The sequence below is a fragment of the Lemur catta genome, chromosome 6 (assembly GCF_020740605.2).
Source record: "Lemur catta isolate mLemCat1 chromosome 6, mLemCat1.pri, whole genome shotgun sequence".
NCBI lineage: Eukaryota > Metazoa > Chordata > Mammalia > Primates > Lemuridae > Lemur > Lemur catta.
In genome coordinates, this window is record NC_059133.1 from 86,293,858 (window position 1) to 86,307,134 (window position 13,277).

General features: G+C 35.9%; 1 protein-coding gene across 2 annotated transcripts in view; it reads left to right on the forward strand.

Moving 5' to 3' along the window:
* PLBD1 (phospholipase B domain containing 1) overlaps window positions 1-13,277 on the forward strand; it is a 53,717-nt gene that overhangs the window by 20,059 nt on the left and 20,381 nt on the right. The window contains exons 3-6 of one of the 2 annotated variants that reach the window (XM_045554288.1): window positions 3,691-3,774; window positions 5,191-5,329; window positions 9,877-10,017; window positions 10,460-10,604. In XM_045554288.1, coding sequence (XP_045410244.1) covers window positions 3,691-3,774; window positions 5,191-5,329; window positions 9,877-10,017; window positions 10,460-10,604 — 509 coding nt within the window. The remainder of the gene's footprint in view (window positions 1-3,690; window positions 3,775-5,190; window positions 5,330-9,876; window positions 10,018-10,459; window positions 10,605-13,277) is intronic. The other variant, XM_045554289.1, reaches the window with a different exon arrangement.

The window sequence follows — 13,277 nt, forward strand, 5'->3', positions numbered from 1 at the left end:
AGGGTACAGGGGGCCCACACTTTGATGTACCCACTCTGCTCTAAACTTATAGCAAATGCTAGATAAAATATACAGAAAGAAAACCTCGTAGTACCATAGCTGGGCCCCAAAACAAGATCAAACATCTCTTGAACCAGAAATGGAACAGAAAACAAAGTGATAAAATATGGATCTGGGGTCCTTGGCCTGAACCAGGCAGAGGCACCCACCTGCTGATGGGTGAGGGCCTCCGTGCTCGAAGTGAGCTGGGTCAAGGCCGGGAACTGGTGTAGCCCTGATGCTTTTAACTATTTATAGAATAGGAGGCCACAGAATAATGTCTGTTGATAGCCTACAGATGTATAAGGAACTGTGAGCTTGGGGGTGGGGGTGGCACCTAAGAACCAAATTATCCACAAGCTGGTTCAGTAACAGCTATAGATGTAGCTACAATATTCCATAAGACAGAAGTCCCCAAAAGGCACTATAAGATGTGGTTCCCAGGAGTCATATGGAGGCCCTTGGACTGGGAGAAAGGAGAGAAGAAAAGGGGGGTGGGGGATATATAAAAATGCCTGCATACCAAAATTCCAAAATACACAAAGAAATTGAAAGATAGTCAACAAAATCAACAATCCTATCCTGAATACACTCCAGATTAATTTTATAGAATGGTTTAACAAAGACTTTAAATTTAGGGTACTTTAAGTTATAAATGAAAGAAAAGTTAAAGGAGAATTTATGAAACAAAAAGGAAGAAAGGCAGATATTTTAAGAGAACCTGTTAGAAATATAAAAGAAAATTATTGAAATTAACTTTTAAAAACCTCAATAAATGGACAAACTCTAGACTGGACACATCAGAGAAAAAATTCTGTATCAAATGTTAGTTATTGAGAGAGATTTACATAATACATAGCTCAAAGAGATAAAGGGGTAAAAATATTAAAAGAGCTGTTATTAGACATAGTAGTTAGATTGAGAAACTTCAACATAGTTCTATTAGGAGCCCCAGAAAGAGACTAGAGAGAAATACAGAGAAATGATGATTGACAGGGAATAGCTGAGAATTTATCAAAATTGAAAGAAGACTAAGGATCCTTAGTTGAAAGACACAGCCTATTAAATTGCTACAACACAGTGGATAAAATTACAGAAAATTGTGGATAAAGAATAATCTCAAAAGCTATCAGAAAGAAAAGACATCAACTACGAAGGAATCTTAGACAGCATACATCTCTCATCACCAACAATAGAAGCAGATGATATCAAGATAATATTTTGTTTTTTTGTTTTTGAAGCAGGGTCTTGCTCTGTTTCCCAGGCTAGAGTCCCGTGGTGTCAGCCTAGCTCACAGCAACCTCAAACTTCTGGGCTCAAGCGATCCTCCTGCCTCAGCCTCCTGAGTATCTGGGGACTATAGGCATGAGCCACCACGCTTGGCTAATTTTTCTATTTTTTGTAGAGACGGGGTCTGGCTCTTGCTTAGGCTGGTCTCGAACTCCTGGCCTCAAGCTATCCTCCCGCTGTGGCCTCCCGAAGTGCTAGGATTATATGCGTGAGCGCCCATGCCCGGCCTTCAAGATAATATCTTAAAAGTACTGATGGAAAATATCTAACTAGAATTTTATAACTATTTAAATTATCCAAGACTGAGGGCAAAATAAGCATATATTCAGATATATAAATTAAAACAATTAAACTATTAAAGATACACTTTAGCCAGAATAACAGGAAAGAAAGTTTGGGATATAAAGAGCAATAGTTAATACGAGAAACAAAGAAATTAATAAAATTTTATTGTAAAAGTTAAAAAAATAAAAATAATTTTTAAAATAGAATCCTTTTAAATTAAAAAGGTAAGACTAAATCTTTGAACGATAACATGATGAAGAATATCAATGGATAAGGTTTGCTAAAATATGCTTCATGTTTGGAAGAAGAGAGAAATATTAAATTCATTTAGGCTTTATAAAAATACATAGTTACAAGTGTTTTTAAGTCATGACCATTAAAAGAATAGAAATACATTCTATAGTTTCTAAATCAGAAGTGAAAAGAATAACAAAAGTGTTATCTAAACAAAGAAAATAAAAAAAGGAGACGAAGAAAGAGATGGTAAATAGAAAACAGAAAAGATTATAGAAATAAATCCAAGGATATTAAAATCACAATGGATGTAAATGGATTATTTTCATCATTAGAAAACTTTACAGCCTATGGGACACTTTTAATTTTTTAAGTAAGTTTTAAAATAAAGAACCCCAAATATACAATAATCCTGTGAGAAATAGAAATAACAAGTGTTGGTGGGGCTGTGGGGGAAAGGGGAAATCTAACACATATTTGGTAAGAATGTAAATTGATACAATTACTGTGGAGAACAATTCAGCAATATCTGATAACTTTATAAATTTATAGTAGAATATTCACCCCAGCAGTCTTATAGATAATATATATGTGTGTATCTGTGTGTATGTATCTTAGAAGAACATGCAAATGTGTAAAAAGAGACATATACAACAATATTTGAAGTTGCATAATGATAGTGAAAAACCTAAAACCAGTTAAATGTCCATCATGGGAATGCATACATGAACGATTGTAGAGTCATACCACAGAATACTATCAGCAGTTGAAATGAGTAAGTTTAAGCAGCAGATGATAACATAGATATTTCATTTAAAAAATCATAAGAGAAATAAACAAATGAGTGATAGATCAGTATGATATTATTATATTTTGTTCTGAAACATGATAGATAATGCCATACATTATTTATGGTTAAATATACACATGATGATTGTATAATATATAAACGTGTATGAGAATAATAAATCAACTCAGGATTGTAGTTATCTCTTGGGAGAAGGGAAGGAAATTCATATCAGGAAGTTGTGCAAAGGGGCTTCAATTCTAATATTTTGTTTTATTTTTTAAAATATACATTGCAAATATGGCAAAATATGATTTAATAAAGTTGGGTGGTGGGTACTTGGGTGTTAGTTTTATCTATCCTTTTCTATATGTTGGAAATATTTTCCAATTTTAAATTATGCATTTGATTTACTAAAATATATGTGTGTGAGGTCTGTCTGGAAACTATCCAGCCATTGTTATTAATAATATAACGAGAATGGTTTACGCGACATTGATGTAACGGGGCAGCCACGGGGAGTGGACGGTAATGCGCATGTGCGAACAGCGAGGACGCTGTACTATTACTGGGGCGTTTGATGGCCATTGAGTGAGCATGTGAGGTGCTAGGGATGATTCAGAAGGCTCTCAGGGATGATGCAATGAGTGCAGCACAAATAAAAGGTGGCACAAAAGCTTCAAAGATGGTCGAGAATCTGTGGAAAATGATCCACGTTCTGGAAGGCCTGCACCAAGCAGAACAGCTGAGAATGTTGAACCTGTACGGGTTAGGTTAAGAGATGCTGGGAGACCTGTGTGAGGTCCAAAGGTGCCTACTTTGAAGGGGACTGAGGCGTCATTGTCCTACGTACAATGTTTCTTGTATCTTGTATCTTCTTTGATGAGTGTCTCTATTTTTCATATTGCATGAGTGGTTACTTCCCCAACAGACCTCATATAGTAGGGAAAATTTGTAATAGGGAACATTCTAGTTAGCCAAAAGATTGGGTAATTTACTGTGATGGAGAAATCCAAATAAAATAGAAATGTAATGATTTTCATCTATTGTTTCAGACATATGTATGACCACTTCACAAACCTCTACCCTCAGTTGATCAAGAAGCGTCCCATCCTGGATAAAGTTCAGGATTTTATGGAGTATGTACAATAACTTTCCTCTTCTCATTGTTATTTAGGCTGCAAGGCTTGAATCTGTAATTTCAAACGGCAATTTTTTTCTTTGCCAATGTCTTTTCTTATCTCTTTAGCAGGACTCTAGATTTGTTCTTCTAGTAGGGTTTAGCATTTTGGGGTAATGGCACGGAAATTGGTTCCAGACAACATGTCCTCTAATTTGGGCTCTTTCAAAGGTCAGGTTGAAGATCATATTTTCAAATGCTACACCATCAATGCAAAAGCAGGCAAAGTTAAATCCCTGGATCCCTTCCACATGGAGACCCCTCTCCCTCTTGCAAGGATCACTTCTTCTCCCTCTTTAAGGTGTGTTCTTTTCATGGGCCTAGTGACTAATCCTAGCTGGGGTGTTAGCTAATATCTAAAGTCATAATCCTTAAGACTCTCTGAGAATATTTCCATCTAAAGAAAGTTTTCTGAAGACTAAAATTTTATATGTGTTTCACTTTGGAGACAGAAAGGTTTGGCTCTTCAATCATGTGCTAAGCAACCTCTTCGTGAAATGCTGAAAGTCCTGCAGAGCATCACTTACAAGCCACTGGGTTGGATCCCATGAAGCAATGACACTGAAGAACATTATTCTGAGACTGATCTAGAGAGAGCCCAAACAAATCAAAAATAGCCTTCAGTATACAAAGTTATATTAAATCATCTCATAGAAAGTGCAGAGAACAGAAAGAATACAAAATGAAAGGACAATGAAAAAATAAGACTTTTTAGCTAAGCATGGGTGGGACAGAGGCGTTGAGGCAGTTATTAATAATGACTGAAATGGAATGAACCATAAGCTATAAAAATGACCTGACAGAAATATGAACAATTATAAACCATCTTTTCCTTAGGAGTTTTTTTGTTTTGTTTTGTTTCAGAGATGGGGATCTCGCTCTTGCTCAGGCTGGTCTCGAACTCCTGAGCTCAAGCGATCCTCCTGCCTCAGCCTCACAGAGTGCTAGAATTACAGGAGTGAGCCACCATGCCCTGCAAGGAGTTTTTTCCCTATTGTTTAACTTTGCCACTTCTGCATACCAAAATAAAGTTAATCAGCTTATCTTTATTGACCTAGTGAGACATTATGGTTTTATATGAAATGCATTTGGATGGTCTATCCTTGTCATTTTTATGTCTCAGTATCACAGGTTGGTAAATACCACACTATTGTTTTGGCTTTAGATAGAGCACAGGAGAAGCTAGATAGTCCTAGGGAGAAGTTAAAAATCACTTAGGATTTTCTCTGACATCCTTGAGTAACTGTAACTTACAAGACCTAGAATTTAAATTAGACTAGCGTAAGTGGGTATATAATCTCTAAATGCCTGGTTTTAGTCAGCTTTGGATGAGCAACCGCTGAGACCTCTAGTACAAATACAATTTCTATTCCAGGAAGCAAGATGAGTGGACCCGGAACAACATCAAACAATACAAGGATAACTCATTTTGGAGACATACAGGCTACGTTATGGCACAACTCGATGGACTACATGTAGGGGCAATGAAGAGAGCTATATTAGAAGGGACAAAGGTAAGATTTTTAAGAAGCTGCTCTGAATTTATACGGTATGACAATAATATTGCAAATCGTCTTTAAAATAACAATCCAATTTAAAAGCAGATCAAAGCAGGACTAGAGTATAAATTCCTTGTGGACAAGCACTCTCATATCTATCATATTATAGCATCTAACTCACCGTCTGACACAAAATCCAAGCTCAACATACCAATAAAACAACTTGGTTCTGTGGTTTCAATCTTCCATAGTAACTGTGCTCAGGAGTAGGTGATATGAAGGTACTGTCTATTTAACTAACCTGTCAAAGCTAGTGTTTTAGACTATATGCTCATTGAGACAAAATGTCTGAGTGTACAAGTTCTGTGTTCCTCACATTCCACAACATTCACATAAACACATACACACACACAAACACACACATCATAATTTGGGGGAAAAGCTTTACTGAACCATTGAGGGTTCCAAGGTGCTATTTGATATATTTTCAAAAATTATGGATATTTTGCTCACTGGATATAATATACATATACTGGGCAATATGTAAAAAAAAAAAAAACAGTTCACAGAAAAGCAATGCTTTTGTCTATATAAAATTATAAATTTTTAATCATATGAGTTCAGCTTTGCTCATGAGACTAGAAATGCAAATTAAAACCTAAATAAATGAATACTTTCTCACTTATCAATTAGGCAAAAATTCCAAACTGTGAAAGTGTACTCCGTTGGCAAAGTTATGGGGAAAAAAAGCACTTTCCTAAAATACTGGTGCAAATGCAAAATGGTACATCTACTATGGACAAGAATTTTGGCAGTCTGTATGAAACTCATATATTCATTTACCCTTTCACCTAGTAATACCATTTCTAGTATTATCACAGAGGTACACTGGCAAAAATACGACATGGCATATGTGCAGGCCTATTCATTTGCAGAGAATTAGTACTAGCAAGAACCTGAAAATAGCCAAATACGCAGAGGACTGGCTGCACAATTGATGTAGCTGTGAAAAGCAATGAGATAGATTTCCACATATTGTTGAGGAGTGACCTTTGTGATTTGTTACTAAGAGTTAAAAAATAAGGTGAAGAGGGTGTATTGTGATCTACTTTTTGCATAAGAAAGGAAAATAAAGATTGATAGATAGATTTGCTTGTTTTTTCAAGAGCAAACAGCAATAATGGAATTAAAATCCAAAACTAAAACATAAATAATTGCCTAAAAAGAAGGAATCAAACAAAGTGGAGGGGACCGAAAGCCACATTTCTCTGACTGTACCTTGCTTGACAGATTTGACCTGAGAACCATGTAAATGCTGTTCATAATTATAAAACACAATTAAGTCACAAAAGAAGAAAGCAATCCCTAAAAACTGAAAACAAATTGACAAAAACATATTTAATTATATAACACATTGATGGCATAACCACACAGAGAACAAATTTCAAATAACATTAAAACAGTTATTGCTGTACATCCTTAGTGGGATCGATCCTAAGGATAAGAAGAACTACCAAAAAAACAAAACAAAACAAACATACAAAAACTCCTTAAACTGTATGCAGTAATCTCACTTGAGTAATAATATTGGTATTGCTATTTTGAAATTTGATAGAGTTGGATGAATAGATAGATATAGTAAAATAAAGCAAATAAGTAATTATGTTAGCCAGGATTTAAAGCATAGGAAAAGTCAATGAAGTAAAGACACTGTGGTTTTTAAGATTGAAATACAGGTAGGAAATCATTACTCTTAGCTTCCTCTAATAATACGTATTTCCTTGCTTTGTCTCCTGAAAAGGCCTAGGAGTAATGAAAACCCAGCAGCATTGATCATTTCCTAGGAGAATATGACTTAAGGCAGGTAACAATGTGTTAAGACACAAAAGCACTAACCCTGAAGAAAAAGATGGATAAATTCAGCTAATTAAATTGAAGAATTTCTTTTTATCAAAGACATCATATAGAGAGTGAAAATATAAGGTACAAACCAAGAAGAGGTATTTGTAATATTTTTAACTAATAAAGGCTTCATATCTAAATACATATAGAACATCAGCAAATAAATTATAGAAACAGAAAACACCCAGTAGTAAAATGGGCAATGGGCAAAAAAACATCAATAGGAATTTCACAGAAGAGGAAATGCAATGACCCATAAACATGTGAAGAAATGCTCAATTTTAAGGAAATGCATACTAAAACCTCAATGAGATCCTATTACATGCCATAATTAGGAAACCTCAGTTGCTGCTGGAGTAAATTATTATAACCACTTTGGAGAAAAAATTGACATTCCTTGAAACATTTGAAGACAATGCATATTCTGCAGCATAGCAATTCCACCAAGAGATTAGAGACACTCTTGTACTTGCGGTCCATGTATATAAAAGTTCACAGTAGCATTGTTTTGTTGTGAACTGGAAACATCTCAAATCCTCATCATAAGTATATTGTAATACTATATAGATATTCACACAATGGAATGTCATATAGCAATGAAAATGAATGAACAATTTCCACACATTGTTAAATGTAAAAAAAAACTGAAGTGAAACAAGTATGTCACAAAAGAATGCACACAGTATGATTCTGTTTGCACAAATTCAAAAATAGGCATATTTTTTAAAAAGTATTGTTTGGGGATTCATATATAGATGATAAAATAATAGAGAAGCAGGTAATGAGTAACACAAAATTTAGCACAATTGTTACCGCTGATAAGGAAGGAGGGAGATGAGATGGCAGATCTCTAGGGCTCTGCTAATGTTCTATTTCTTAAAATATCAGATGAGTACACAGGTGTTTATTTTTATTATTTTTCCTTAAATTGTGTGTATATCTTTATTCTTTCACATGTATGATATCATTCTTAATTTTTTAAATTAAGGTAACTTATAAACTAAAAAAAAATATTTTCAACACAGAAACAAAGAGCTAATCTCCCTAATACTTAAAGAGCTCCTAAAAGTCAATAGAAAAAAGAACAAGCTAATAGAAAAATAAAGCATATAAACAGTTTACAAAAAACAAACCCAAAGGTTTTTAAAGATATGTTCAGCCTTACTCTTAACAGAAAAAGTGCAAGTGTAAATTACATTGGGATACTGTGTTGCACCTATCAGACTGGGAATAAGCTACATGTTTAGTATGTGGTTTATTATGAAAGAGTGTAATTGAAACAACTCCTGTGGGGACAATTTGGCAGTGTCTATTAAAATCAAAATCACTTCCAGGAATTTTTCCTACACATAGACTCACACACATGCAACATTGTGTGTCCAGGATTAATTATTGCGGCACTGTTTATAATAGCAAAAGGCTAGAAGCCACTTAAAAACCATCAACAAAATGTTGGTTAAAAAAAATTATAATACATCCATATGTTGGAATGCTGCTTAAAAGAGTGAGGAAGATTTTTACATCTAACATGGAAAGATGCCCAAGATATTAACTGAAAAATATTAAGAGGAAAAAAATCAAGGTGAGGAACAGTGCACATAATACAGTACCATTTATGTTTTAAAAATTATATTTACGAGACATTTAGAAAACTTTAGAGATACATGCAAAAAAACAGTGAAAGTGGTAAACTGGAGACAGGGTGGGATGTGAGCAAATGAAGAACAGGAAGGGGAGGAGACGTTCTACTATAGAGCTTGTTATAATTTCTTAAATCTTGAATAATGAATGTATATCTTATTGAAAAAACAAAACTAAGAGAATATTTGTATAAATAAAAATTGGATTGAGTTTTTTGCTTTTGTTTTTTGGTTAAAATGTCATTTGTGTTTGTCGTCTCAGCACCTCTACCTAAAAACCAATTTGTATATACTATTATGTACCCATAATAATGAAAAATTTAAAAAAAATGTGTAGATGCCTAGCCCTGAGCTATTCTGGTAGCTTGAATCTTGGTAGAGCAGGGCCCTCCAGTTAGCACAAAGTTCATGTTCAAGTATAATCTGATAATTCCTTCAGGGTTAATGCTGCCTAGTCAGATGGTCCTATATTAAGCACACAATCAAAATCAAAAGCATCTCAGTTGACTGTTTTTGCAGTAAAGTAGTGTTTCTCATCTAGGGGTGATTTCTCTCCAGTTGACATTTGGCAATATCTGGAGACGTTTTTGGTTGTCACAAATGGTAGTGTATTTTATACTGACAGATAGAAGGGAGAGGCCAGGGATACTGCTAAACATCCTATAGAAAGATTTATCCAAAAGAAAGAATTATCTGGCTCAAACTATCAGTCTCGCCAAGGTTGAGAAACCCTGCGGTAGAAGAATGCAAACAGAAAGCTCTGTTTGTTTTACTAAGGAGCTGCTCCCCAAATCTGTGGCTATCAAAACATGCTAAAGCATCTTTTCTAAACTATAAAGCCATAAAATTACTTTACAAGCTGAACTAAAATCTAGTACATCTGTTACGTTAGAGACATCTGCTACATTATCTGTTACATAATTCACAAGGGAATTATTTAATGAATCCCTAACAAGAGGAAAAACAGAGAATGACATCTGTCACCAATCAATGTTAAATGCAGCCTTTGTCTTTTCCCAGCCCATGACCCCGTTCCAGATTCAGTTCCTGAATGCTGTTGGAGATCTATTGGATCTAATTCCCTCACTCTCTCCCACAAAAAACATAAGTCTGAAGTTTTTTAAGAGATGGGACATGGGACATTGCTCTGCTCTTATTAAGGTAAGACATACCAGCTCCTTTTTCCTTGTTCTGGTTCACACAGACTTTTTCTATATATCACTCAAGTATGGCAACATCTCGTCAACCCTGGCTATAGCTGTGTATCAGCTCATGGGTTCCTTTGTGGTAAGAGTTAAGGACTGAAAGGAACTCTGATGGAGGGAATTGGAAGTGCCTAATGTTACCTCTGTTTCTTCCACCGTTCCTCCCATGCTGTATGCACCTGCCACTATCACCTTCTAGAATCTTCCATTCTGGATGTTAGAAAGAAGAGTCTGTTTTGTGCACATTAAAGGTCAATCTTGGATTCCTGAGCCATATTTTTCAGCACCAAGTATAGCCATAAGGACTTACCTGAATTGACACAATCCCTGTTTGCCTCCTACCCTTACAACTGTAGTCAGTTATCTGTGTACCTCTGTGTCATCCACTATGGCTATAGGTTCTTCCTGGATTTGAGAACATCTATTTTGCCCACTCAAGCTGGTACACATACGCAGCCATGCTCAGAATATATAAACACTGGGACTTCAACATCAAGGATAAGGACACCAGCAGTAGTCGCCTCTCTTTCAGCAGTTACCCAGGTAAATAAATTTAGAGGGACATCTGAATATTTTGAGTGCTATTTCAAGATAAAGCCTTGGTGATTCAGAGGTAACTGGAATGGGAGAAGGAATGTTTAGTGGTTAGTACACATCAATGAAAATTCTGATTTTTAGAGTGCTTTTTTGAAGAAATATAGTTCTAATACTTTAATAGAATGACATAAACCAGGTTAATGGAGTTGCCAAATAGAAGACACTTTGTAAATGGATACATCTAAATTCACTTCAACAAATGTCAACTTGAGTATTTATTAAGTACAAGACACTTTCCTAAGCTCTGCAGTGGATGCAGAGAAAAGCACAACAGATTCTGCACTCATTTATCTCCTTGAGGGCCTATACTTGTTTCCTCCTATTCCCTTTAATATCCACAGCACTTAACCCAGTGTGTGGCACCTAGTACTTCATAAATAGTGAAATGAATGGATTGATGAACGTGTAAGCTTTGTAAACCTTATGCTATAGTCAGGAGAACAAGATAAGTACAATACAAATAAAAATAATAATATCACTGGATACTGTATATGCTATAAAAGATATGTAACAAATGTTATGGATATTCCAAAGAGGGAGAACTCACACCTGATTGTGAGGGAAAGAAAAGAGGCTGATATTCGAGATGGACCACGAACAATGGGTAGAATTTGAACAGGTAGAGATGGAGGGGAGGACAGTGTCTGTAGAGCAGCAGTTGCAAACTCTTGTGCCTAAAGGAGACAGGCAGGTGATGTAAATGAATGAAGCAGGACTGGTATAAGAAAACAGAAAGTGGAAACCACTGTAGCAAACACATGACCCCATCTAAAGGAGGCAAAGACTCAGCGTCCACAGACTGTCCTTCTCCAGGAATGTGGAGACCAGGGTTTCCAGATCCTCCAACTTCTTAAGATAGAACAATGGATTTAAAAAACAAAACCCACTGTGTGAACCCAACAAAGTATGTCTGCTAGCTAGAATTGCTCCCCGTGTCCCCAGTTGCTGGTTTGCAACCTGCTCAGGAAAAGTCATGGACAAAAGGCAAGGTGAAAGCACTTAGCAAACATCTGACAGTCCAACACAGAAGCAATGTGGACAATGGTGACCTTTAATTACATGTCTATAATGTGTGGGGTGGTTATACCAAACACTTGTCACACCTATCTACCTCTGTTAGAGTAGGATTGGCCTTTCTGATATTACTGCCCTGATAGTATTAATACCCCTCTATTAGAAATACTACCAGAGGTGTGACCCAATATTTTTCGGTCCTTGTGACCTGCTCTTTCCTTTGACATTACTTCGATTTCATCTTTGTCTTAGTTTGTGTAATTATTTTAGCATTGAAGGGGTTTGGAGACTCCCCTCTCTGAGTTAGACTGTGCTTTGATTCTTTTACATCCCATTAGACATACATTTAAGGATAGTAAAAGACGGAGACCAGTCAAAAATTATTCCTCTTCCTCTTATTTGCGATAAAATCCAATGTTCTGCTTTGAAATGTCTGTGGAATATGACATCCTTCAGTAGTCTTTACAATCCTGGATACTAGAGGTAGTGGTGGAGGATGTTGGGGGGGGGATTTTCCTATGAAACTTAGGACCCTGTTAACATTTGCATAGATATCTTTCCAGAATAGATACATAGATAGATAACGTGGATAAAATAGAGAGCTTTTTAGAGCAATTGAAACTGCAAGAGAACAAAAGACACTTTCCTACCTCAAGGTGTTTTTACAGGAACTGGTGGAACACTGTGATTCCTATTTTCTCTAACTGGAAAGCTTTGCTCTCAACAGAAAACAGGAAAAGCATGTAGAGTCTTATTTGTATCACAAACTGACTAAGGGGTCAGCCACACTGGATTCCTCCCACACGTGGAACTATGCTTTGCTGTGCAGTTCATGCCACGTGAGCTGTTGATCCCCCAACAAAGCTGGGTGGCTTCTTTGTTTTTCTCTGGTGGAGGAGTGCCAGGGTAGATTGAGGGAATTGCGAGAGTGGAGTTATTTATGTATGGAAGGGGGCGGAGCCTGGAGGCTCTTCATGATCTGGGCAAGGATGTTAAGAATTCCCAAGTCAATAGTTAATAATGACATATTGTGTTTTTGAAATTTGCTGAAAGAGTAGATCTTAAGTATTCTCACCACACAAAATGTAACTCTGTGAGGTGATGGATATGTTAATTAGCTGGATTGTGATAATCATTTCACAATGTATACGTGTCTCAAAACATCACATAAACCTTGAATGTATACCATTTTTATTTGTTAATTATACCCCAATGAAGTTGAGAAAAAGAGGATGCAACTGAAGCTAATTAGGAATTAAGCAAATACCTTGTGTTAAGATAGCAGCTTTATATTGATATTCAAATTAAATAAAAGTAAGATGAAAATCAAAAAACAACAACAAAAGAAGAATTCCTGAGTCAGAACACACAGATCAAGTCATGAAACATTCATGACTCAGCTCAGGCTCATACTAAAGATGATGGTAACTGGGCTATTACAGCTACCATCGTACTAAAGAAACATGATTCTGAAGCTCTCACATGCGCTGTCTGTACTTTTACATACAGCATGGCTTTCCTGCCAAATTTTTGAAGTGATCATCAAGATGATTGCCATGAAAAACATGAAAGCTTTAAGACATGACATTTTATGGTTTTTGTGAA